Source organism: Carlito syrichta, unplaced genomic scaffold (genome assembly GCF_000164805.1).
Source record: "Carlito syrichta isolate Samal-C Ts95f unplaced genomic scaffold, Tarsius_syrichta-2.0.1 Scaffold313944, whole genome shotgun sequence".
Taxonomy (NCBI): Eukaryota; Metazoa; Chordata; class Mammalia; order Primates; family Tarsiidae; genus Carlito; species Carlito syrichta.
In genome coordinates this window covers 86,105-97,559 of record NW_007258040.1, presented here as the reverse complement: position 1 = coordinate 97,559, position 11,455 = coordinate 86,105, and the positions used below count along the sequence as shown (strand labels likewise).

At 37.9% G+C, this 11,455-nt stretch overlaps 1 protein-coding gene across 1 annotated transcript in view; it reads left to right on the top strand.

The window, feature by feature from the left end:
• The first annotated feature begins 1,815 nt into the window (after positions 1 to 1,815).
• Positions 1,816 to 11,455, top strand: part of MS4A3 (membrane spanning 4-domains A3) — a 14,649-nt gene continuing 5,009 nt past the window's right edge. The window contains 3 exon segments of the mRNA XM_008070714.1: positions 1,816 to 1,971; positions 3,107 to 3,244; positions 7,155 to 7,211. Of these exon segments, the coding sequence (XP_008068905.1) occupies positions 1,816 to 1,971; positions 3,107 to 3,244; positions 7,155 to 7,211 (351 nt within the window).

The window sequence follows — 11,455 nt, the reverse complement described above, 5'->3', positions numbered from 1 at the left end:
GAGTAACTGAGACTTCAGGCATGCAACACCGTGCCCAGATAATTTTTTGATCTTTTTTGTAGAGATGAAATCTTGCTATGTTGCTCAGGCTGGTCTCGAACTTCTGGGTTCAAGTTATTCTCTTACCTCGGCCTCCCAAAGTGCTGGGATTACAGATGTGAGCCACAGTGCCTGGCCATGTTAGCATTTTGCAATTGTTTTGCTTTGGAGGACAATAGATATTAGAAAGTTATATTGTCCAGCATTCAGAAGTACAGTATACACATTCTGTATGTACTTTAGTTTCACCTGTCATGATTGAGGGGGTTGTTTAGTGACCTTCATAGATAAAACTTTAAGTCCTTTTTGGCAGAAAGAAGTTAAAAGGTGATAATACCTTTTTATAGGTTAAGTATTTCATACATTATCAAAGTTGACCCTTGCAATGTGACTATGAAATGAAAATTATTCCCAGTTCACCAATGTGAAGACTGAGGTTACTACTACCAGTGGAATCTGGCTCTTCCATAGTGCTTAAACTCCACCTTGCTATATTACTACTCAGAAAGACATCCCCTATAGAGTGCTATATAATGATTTGAAAAATATTGTACTGACCGGGCTCTGCGGCTCAGCCTGTAATTCCAGCACTTTGGGAGGCTGAGGCAAGTGGACTGCCTGAGCCTCGGGGCTTGAGACCAGCCCAGATAATTTCATGAGACCTCATCTCTACAATAAATCAAAAATTAGTTGGGCATGGTAGTACACACCTGTAGTTCTGGCTTCTTAGAAGGTGGAGGCAGAAGGATCACTGGAGCCCAGAAGGTCGATGCTGGGATGGCTGTGAGAATGCCACTGCACTCCAGCTCATGTGACAGAGGACAGAGTGAGACTCCAACTCAAAAAAAAAAAAGAAAGAAAAAAGAAAAGAAAAATAGAAAAATATTGTATCTTAGAGTGGAATGTCTCTAGTAGGGTCTGAAATCACTTGTGAGCTATATGAGATTTGGTAAATTTCTCAACCCCTCAATGCCTTAATTTTCTCATCTGTAAAATGGGGATAATATTGCAACATAGTTGGGAGGATTTAATACGTTAGTACATTCACAGAAACTAGACAGAGCCTGGCACATAGTAGTGTGTACTCAATAAATGATACCTATTGTTAGTACTGGAATGTGACTAAGGTCATCCTTCTCACATATGAATCCACTGCTCAGAGAAATCGTATGTGTGGTTGCCCATGATTAATTTGAAGAGAGGCAGGAACTACATGTCAGTGTATGTGAAAAAGAGAAAGGGATTGTTCTTTATCATTCCAAAGTTAAGTGTCAAACCTGCTACAATGCCACGATGATGTCTACTGCACCAGGACAAAATGGATTTTTTTCTTTTCTTGAGTAAGAGTCTCACTCTGTCATCCCAGCTACAGTGCAGTGACAGCATTGTGACTCACCACAGCCTCAACCTGCTGGACTCAGGCGACCCTTCCACCTTAGCCATCCAAGTAGCTGGAAGTACATGTGTGTACTACCATGCCTGGCTAATATTTTGATTTTTGCAGATACAAGGTCTTGCTATGTTGCCCAAGCTCATCTCGAACTTCTGGTCAAGCAATCTTCCTACCTTGGCCTCCCAAAGTGCTGTGCCCAGCCAGGAATTGAACAATGTACAAACACTGTTATTCTGTCCTCATGCCCCATTTGTGGGGACTCATTGCGATTCATGGACAGAACTGAACCCTTCTACTACACTCAAAAATATTATTAGCTAGTGGTAAAGGAAAAACATCAAGCCTTTGAATTTCTTTTCTGCAATAGCCATAAACAGTCCCAGATGGCTTCCCATGAAACTGAGAATGCAGAGCTGGGGACAGCCTCAGCAGCTGGTACCCCAGGCAGCAAGGTGGGACCACAGGGTGCACATAATTCTGTATACCAGCCCATTGATGGATTACAAGATAATCAGAAGGGAAAACTACAAGTCCTTGGAGTAAGTCATCCTTAGTTAAAAATTGGCTTAAGAAGGAAAAAAATAAATACAATTGATTCTTGAACAACATGTGTTTGAACTGTGAGGGTCCACTTATATATAGATTTCCTTCTGCTTCTGTCTGTCATCCCTGAGACAATAAGGCCAACCCCTCCTTTATCTTCCCCTCCTCAGTCAACTCAATGCTAAGGCAATGAGGATAAAGACCTTTGTGATGACCCACTTTCACTTAATGAGTAATAAATATATTTTCCTTAGAAATTTCTCAATAACATTTTCTTTTCTCTAGCTTACTTTAAGAATATAATAAGTAATACACATCACAAGCAAAATATGTAATAATTGACAGTTTATGTTATTGGTAAGGCTTCCAGTCAACAATAGACCAATAGTAGTTAAGTTTTGGGGAAGTCAAAAGTTACTTGTGCATTTTCAGCAGCAAGGAGATGGGGCAGACTTCCAAAACCCTTATGTTGTTTAAGGGTAAACTATATCATGTGGGAAACTTTGTGTCCATAAGAAGGAATTTCTGCATTATTTACCACTGAGTCAATGACAAATTGAAGAAAAGTCTTGGTGTTATAGACCTGCAGAGTAAAAATGCAGAGTCATTTCCTCATGACAAAAAAGATTTTATCAAGCCTTGGAAAATGTATTCCAAGACCCTCTATCTTTTCTTTGTGCCTTTTGGCCAGCCATTTCAGGAGATTGAGCTCTATGAAACTTGTGTTCCACATTTTAAATTTAGAAATTGGGTTGAGAGAAAGACTGAATAAAATACTTCTTGCCATCTGTCTACCTTTGCCATTTTGTGGCCCCAGAGCATGCTGGGAAGAGACTTAGACTCCATCTACCTTACCAGCTATGTCTCCTTCACTGTCCTGCTACTTTATGAGAGGGGTTGGTGATAATGAACAGAAATGTGGGGGATGTGTGAGGATGTAGGAGTGCCACTGGAATTGGTGAAGAAGTGGAATAAAAAGCTCCCTAGGATAAATTCTTGCCAGATTATTTTAGACTTGCCATTTTAACCATTTCAAGAGCTGCCATTTCCCTTCTGAGGTAAATTTAAAGGGTCTATTCTCAATGTACACTTTAGCATGAGACTGTTAAACCTTTTTCTTCTTTTTTACAGGCCATTCAAATCTTGAATGGAGCAATGATCCTGGCTATGGGTGTTTTTTTGGGTTCCTTATAGTACTTATCCCATCTCGTCAGACATTTCTTTTTCTTCACTTTCTACACAGGTTACCCACTGTGGGGTGCTATGCTTGTGAGTATCCATACTCCCCTGGTCATAAATCATTTCTTAGATACCACTGCTAGAAATGTGTTTGATTATGAAAGCATTGTTTGTAATCGTTGTAGGTTATTTGAAGATTGCATGCTGTGACTTTGCTTTGTATTTCTTGACACAAGCAAGTAAAACAAAAAGCTACTTTCTTTCTGATTAAAAGAAATAATGGTCATGTACAATGGCTCACACCTATAATTCCAGCACTTTGGGAGGTTGAGGTGAGAGGGTTACTTGAGCCCAGGCGTTCAAGACTGGTCTATGTAACGTAGTGAGACCTCATCTCTACAAAAAATAAAAGTGAAAAAAAAATAACTGGATGTGGTGGCCCATGCCTGTAGTCCCAGTTACTAGGGAGGCAGAGATGGAAGGATCACCTGATACCTGAAGGTTGAGGCTGAGGTGAGCTTCGATTGTGCCACTGTACTGTAGCCTGGGCAGCAGAATGAGACCCTGACTCAAAAAAATAAAAAAGAAAGAAATCATATTTGCTAAGTACACATTAAATCCCAAACATTAACTTAATATTTATATGTTAAATTTATAGATACTGAAAAAAATAATGAAAAGTGAGTATTGGTGAATTTTCTTGTGGTGCAGCAGAAAGTCCTGGCTTGGGATATAAGAAATGTGTCTACTAATTATTGTTTAAAAATCACAGTCATTTTTTCACTATGGGTCAAATTTTAATCACAATAAAATAGACTTTGGGCTAGGCTTTTTCATTTGATTATTACTTACCTGATAGTTCATTTTTTAAGAGTGATATGAATTATTTGTTAATCAGTCATTATTATTATTGTTATTGTTACTATCATAATTGTTATTAGCTTATTTATTCTGGTGGTAGACCTTTGAGAATTTACACATGTTCACTTCTAAACTGAACATTGACAACAAAGATGATACCATAAAATATAAGATGAGAACATAGACTGAGTGTGGTGGCTCACGCCTATAATCCAGCACTTTGGTAGGATGAAGTCGGAGGACTAGGCAACTAGCAAGACCTCGTCTTTACAAAAAAAAAGTCAAATGTGGTGATGTATGCTTGAAGTCTCAGCTACTCAGGAGGCTGAGGTGGAAGGATTGCCTGAGTCCAAGAGTTTGAGGCTGCGGTGAACCATGACGATGTCACTGTACTCCAGCCTGGGAGAGAGAGCAAGATCTTGAATCCAAAAAAAAAAAAAGAGAGAAAGAAAGAAGGAAACAGTGAATAGAACATGTGATTGGCAAATAATGAAAAATTCGTTTATAACAAGTCTTGGACTCTAATATATTTTTATTTTTGGTTTTTCAAAATCATTGACTTCCAACTCTCTTCTAAAAGGAAATTACACTTAATTTGGTTAAAATTTCTTGACCTCAAAAATTCTGATAAAAGATTATGTGATATACTATTTCCAAGTAATTAAAATTTTTCTAGACTCTTTCCTAGAATTTTCCAAATTTTTTAAAGAAAGCTGAGATATACATTTGCTTTGCATTATAAATTCTGATAACCTAAATGGAAAATTTCCATATTGTAAAATAAAGAATCACGAAGAATTTCAATTGTTTGGTTAGGAAAGATTTTCCTTTTCCCAAGAAATGAGATTAGTTTGTCACAAAAGAGAGTCAGGTTTTATTCTCTTTAGTGTCCTTAACACTGAGATTCAAATCTGACCATTGGATTCTCCTGGCTGAAAGCCTCTTCTGGCTTTGCATCACCTAAGGAGTGAGGTCTATTGTCTATGTCATGGCCCTCCACATCTGCTTTTATCTATAGTGTGGGCTAATACCCTCCCTCCCCACTGAATACAAGGAGTGTCTCCCCTAAAAAAAACCCGGAATTATTGTTTGGAGGATGGGTCCCTTGTAGGACAGGCTTCCTCCACTAGGTAAGTGTTCTAGGAACCCATCAGCATCAGTGCACCCGCTAACATTGTTGTTAGAGGCTATGTTCAGCATCAGTGATTTTTGTTGTTGTTGAGGTTCTTTCAACTAGTTTCGTGATGGGTAATTTACAAGCACACCTGTCCACACCACAGACTGTTCAGCAGTTTTTGACCAGCAACAGCATGATCTCCATTCCTCAACTTCCCTATTCAACCAGTCATGCCCCAAACAACTTTTTTGTTTCTCTGAGTGAAAAAGTACTCAAAGGTAAATGTTTTGCCAATGTGGAGGAGGTGAAACAAAAAAATGGTAGAAGCACTAAAAGGCATCAAAGTTGATGAGTTCAAAAACAGTTTTGAGCAGTGGAAAAAGTGTCTGAATAGGTGTGCTGCATCAAATGGAGAGTACTTTGAAGGTGACTCAAGTTTAATCATGTAAGAATAAATATAATTTTTAATAAATTGCATGGGTTTTTTGGATCACCCCTCATAATGTTCTGCTGTAAATTGACTATATATCTTTCCATTTACTCATCTTTCTCTCTTATTAATTCACTGTATGACATCAGAAAAGATATTTGAGCTCTTGTCCTTAAGCTTCCTCACCAGTATGGTAAAAATAGTATGAGGATCTTCTCTTTGGGTCTCTAAAATTAAATGGAAAAATGTATGTAAGAACTTTAGTGATTGTTAATAATTTGAATGGTTTCTGTATGATGAGAAAATATCTAAGCCCTATATATGTATTATTCCATTTTATCCTCATACAGCTATAAGGTAGGTAATGTTAACATGGGGATATGTATATCTCCATTATGCAGAAAAAGAAACTGAGGCAAAGAGGGACGTAGTGATTTGTCCAAGATTACAGAGTGAGTATGAGATGAAGCTGAGATGAGAACAGAGTACATGCTCTTATACAAAGCGACAGTGGCTAAACTGTTCCTTTGATAATCTCTTTGTTATTTGAAGCAGAACTAAGAGCCTGTTCCTTCATGATCAACTAGAATTCAACAATTGAATTTTATTTAGCAAGACTTTGTCGTTCATGATTCTGGTGACTTTTCCCCCAATCCATAGGAGAGGTTTGGTAAAGGGCTATGTGACTTACAAGGCAAAAAACAGGATGAAGCTTTTGAGAAAATCATAACTAGGTAGAGTATTTCATTCATCAAAATTAGGGTCATGAGAATAATAACACATCAAAGTAATACTTTGAAAACTAGAGGGTATGTAGATATTTAGATTAGAAAGAGATCTTTTAAAATAGACTGTTCAGGCACAGTGGCTAACACCTATAATCCCAGCATTTAGGGAGGTCAAGGTGAGAGGATTGCCTGAGCCTAGAAGTTTGAGACCAGCCTGGGCAACATGGTGAGAGACCTTGTCTATGCAATAAATAAAATAATTAGCCGGGCATGGTAGTGTACAACTGTAGTCTAGCTACTTGGGAGGCTGAGGCGGAAGGATTGCCTGAGCCCAGCAGGTTGAAGCTATGGTAGCTGAGATTATGCCACTGCACTCCAACCTGGGCAACTCCAACATAAAAAACAAACACACAAACAAAAGCCCCCAAAGCATCCAGTTTAATAAATCAAAACCTTATCTGAAACTTGGGTAAGAATTTGCGCATGATATATACATCCATGTGTATGCAAGTAAATATTATTTATATTTAATATAAACATAAATATAACCATATTCTATTAACTATTTATATACATTAATATGTTTTTAAAGTAGCCACACTCACACATAACTTGTAAAATGCCAAATATGAAAAAAATGAAAAGATGATAAATGTATGCAAAATTAAACTCATTTAAAATTTTAGTTATATAAAATAATGAGCAGCAACAAGTACAATTTTGAGTTCGGGGGTGTGAATTTTTTAAGGAAGAGGTTTGTATAACGATTGCTAGATATCTTCTAAACAAGGGAGGGTCAAAAAGAAAATTGTCGAAACTAACTTAACGTTCCTTTTTCTGCTTTACTTCCTCTTTTTCACACAGTTTGTTGGTTCAGGAAACTTATCTGTTGCAGCAGTGAGAAAACCCACAAGAATGCTGGTAAGTGGCAGTTCTTCTTCTTTCTCCATGCTCATAGGAGTAGGAATTAATTATTTATCAACAGTAGGAGAGTAGGGTCAACGAGTCCAATGAGACACTGAGTGTCATTTAAGGCATGGAAAATTAGCGTTCTAGGGGTAATCAGATGACGATCATCAGAAAATTGTATAGATAGTGAACATTCATACCTGGGATGGTTTCTCAGAATATTTGGTGAATCTGAAGCAGAGAAAGAGGCTTCTTGATTTTTGTTGTTGTCAAGCTTGGCCAGCTCTAATCATTTTGAGAGTAAGCTCTCCCACCACTAATGTTTGGGTGACAGAGTGAGACTCCAACTCAAAAAAAAAGAAAAAGAAAAAAGAAAAAAAAAAAAGAAAAAAACCTACTCTTTTAGTCCTTCATTAAAGAATGACTGAGTCTCTATTGTTTGTTCTCACTGAGTAATCTAACCATTGGTGCTTGACTTTACTACTTCACCCGTTCACTCTCTCTCCTCCCTTGATGACTATTTCACCATTTTATTTCATCTTTAAAGACCAATTCCTTTTCTCTCCTTCCCACTTCCTATTGACAGTTTTGCTTTCTAGTCTGAGAAACTGAAGCCCTCAGAAGGAAATTTTTCAGATACCCATTATGACATCTACCAATATATTTTTCCTCCTAGCCTCTTACCATAGATAAATTCTGTGATTTTTCTCTGTCGGGTGCATTGGCTCATGCCTGGAATCCAAACACTTTGGGAAGCTGAGGTGAGAGGATCTCTGAGCCCAGGAGTTCTAGACCAGCCTAGGCAACATAGTAAAAATGTCATCTTTACAAAAATACAAGAAATTAGCCAGGTGTGGAGGCACACACTTGCAGTTCCAACTGCTCTAGAGACTGAAGCAGGATTGCCTCAGCCCAGAAGGTTGAGGCTGCAGTGAGCTGTGATCATGCCACTGTACTCCAGCCTGTGTGACAGAGTGAGACCCTGACTTTAAAAAAAAAAACATAAACTCTCTGAAGCTGATCTTTCTTCTTGAACATTAGAGCTCATTCCTTTCCTTTTCTCCCCCACACAAATGCATCACTCTGATTTGTCTCTTTCTAGTAGATCTTTTAACCAGCCTGTAAGCATCCTGTTACTGTTCTCAACTTATTTATTTATTTAATTTGTTAAAAATTCCATCAGGATGATGTTATTTATTAAATAAACCTCTGCAGGCAGATATGGCAAGTTCATGAATAATTATGTTAAAAGATTTATAAAACAATTCATTGTTCACTTGTTTAAAATATATACTGAAACGCTGTAATAATACTTGATTGCCCCTCCAAGGAACCTGAATAATGCATTTCAGAACACTTGAACACCCCCACACAATTCTGAGTTAATGGCTGAGCAAGCAGTAAGTAATGTACTCCACTCCAGCAAAAACTCAGTGATAACATCAATCTGGCCTTTACTTCATACTTACTGCTTACTTCTAACACACTGTCTACAACTCAGTGTCCTCTCCCAGAGGCAGTTCATTGCAGAATCACTATCACCTGCTCATTCATCCACAGAAAAAGAAATTTAGCGACTAACAGGATCACGGAGAAGGGGAGAGATGATAACATACCCCACTATGAAATTAGGAGATGAAGTAAAGGGTCCTGGCCACTCCAGCCACCAATAACCGGATTGCAATTAAAAAGGACTTTTGTCACTTCTTCGCTGGGCAACAGGGTCAATTATCTAAAACTCTTTGCTAGGATTCAAAAACATACCAGAGCAAGGCCTTTCCACCAAACTCAGATAATTACTTTTGACAAATGTTCTGCTTGAGCATAATGGAGTTACTCAAATGCTTTGAAAAATGACCACACTTAAAACAGTAAAACAATCTTTACAAAGTCAACCCAATAACACATCCTGGTGTACCCCCTCTCCACACACACAAACCCACACACCCTCTGTGTATGCAGTCGGCTTACTTTTGGCCAATTTATAACAGATAGTAAGTTGGTGAATACATATTTAATTTATGCAACCAACATCCTGAAAGTCTGAGTTTCAAATGTAATGTCTTGCATTCCCGAGGCACACTGTACAGAAATATCTTTTTTTAAAAACTCCATTTACAGCTATCCTTTAAAAGAAGAAAATGAAAATAAAAGAAAACCCACACATATGTATGCACCAAACCAAAGATGCTGAAGACCCTCTGTCAATCAGCATTTCTTTTTTTTTTCAAATTTATATTTTTTATTTTAAAGTTGTGGGATACAGTTAAGGGTTAGATAGACAAATATTCATTGTGCAGGTACCCTTGTTGATGAGGTGTGCCCCCCTTTCCCCAGACAGATATTGGCTACCGTTAATCCCACCTCCCTTCCCCTCCCTGTTCCCCCCTATAGTTTCCTGTCACTGTCCATCCTTTTCTTATAGTATTATGGTAGTTGTTCAAGGTCCACTTATGAGTAAGAACATGTGATGCTCAGATCTTTGTTTCTGTGAGAGATCACTCAATATTATAAACTCTAATTCCACCCAGGTTGCTGCAAAATTCATGATTTTGTTCTTTTTTATGACTGTGTAATATTCCATTCTGTATATGTACCACATTTTTTAAAATCCCGTTCTCTTTTGATGGACAGCATGGTTGGTTCCATGATCTTGCTATTGTGAGCAATGCTGTGATAAACATACGTGTGCAGGTAACTTTTTTATAGAGTGATTTGAGTTCTTCAGGGTATATTCCCAGCAGGGGGATTGTGGGGTTATATGAAAGGTCAATTTTTAGAGCTTTTAGGAATTGCCACACATTTCCACAGAGGCTACACTAGTTTACACTCCCACCAATAGTGTAGAAGTGTTCCCTTTTCACCACATCCTCTCCAGCATCTTTATTTTTTGAATTATTGATAGTGGTCATTCTGACTGGAGTTAGGTGATATCTCAGTGTAGTTTTAATTTGCATCTCCTTGATGACTAGTGAGGTTGAACATTTCTTCAAGTATCTGTTGGCCGCTCATATGTCTTCTTTTAAGAAGTGTCTTGTCGTATCTTTTGCCCACTTTGTAATGGGGTTGTTTGTTTTTTTCTTTTTAGCACATTGAGTTCGTGTAGATCCTTGATGTTAGGCCTTTGTCGGACAGGGAGTTAGCAAATACTTTTTCCCAGTCTGTGGGCTGTCTCCCTGCTCTTTTAATTGTTTCTTTGACTTTGCAGAAGCTTGTCAGTTTAATGAGGTCCCACTTGTCTATCTTATCTCTTATGGCCTGTGCATTTCAGGTTTGGCTCAGGAATTGGATGCCAGTTCCAATTTCCATAAGAGTGTGTCCTGCATTTTCTAAAGTTCTTATGATTTGAGGTTTTACATTTAGGTCTCTGATCCATTTAGAATTAACTTTTGTGTATGGGGATAGATAGGGGTCCTGTTTGAATCTTCTGCATGTGGTCAGCCAGTTTTCCCAGCACCATTTACTGAATAGGTTCTCCTCTCCCCAGTGGTGGGTGGTGGAGGCTTTGTTGAAGATGAGTTGGTTGAGAAATTGAGGTTTTGCTTCTGGAATCTCAATTCTATTCCATTGGGCTATATGTCTATTCTTGTACCAATACCAGGCTGTTTTGATTATTGTAGCTTTATAGTAAAGTTTAAAGTCTGGTAGTGTGATACTTCCTGCTTTGTTTTTTTTCTGAGGATTGTTCTGGCTATTCTTAGCTGTTTGCGTCTCCATATGAATTCCTGTATTGTTTTTTTCTAGATCTGAGAAGAATGTTGCTGGTAATTTGACGGGTATTGCATTAAATCTGTAGATTGCCTTAGGTAATTTTATTTTATTTTATTAAATTTTATTAAATCTGTAGATTGCCTTAAGTAATTTTATTTCATTATTTTTTTTTAAAGCGGTGAAAACATTTTATTCCAATAGTAGGGGTGAGAGCTGAGCTCCATTCTGATGTGTGCAGAGGTGACTGTGTGTTTTTTTTAATGTATTTAATTTTTAATTAATTTATTTATTATAAAGATGTGGGGTACAATTCAGGGTTAGGTATACAAACATTGATCATGCAGGTACCCTTGTTGATGAGGCACGCCCCTTCCTCCCCTAGCAGTCTTCCCCATCTGCCAATCCCACCCCCCTTCCCCTGACAGTTTTCCACTACTGCCAATCACTTTCTTATTGCATTATAATTGTTCAAGGTCACCTTATGAGTGAGAACATATGGAACTCAGTTCTTTGTTTCTGTGATAAATCACTGAGTATGATCGACT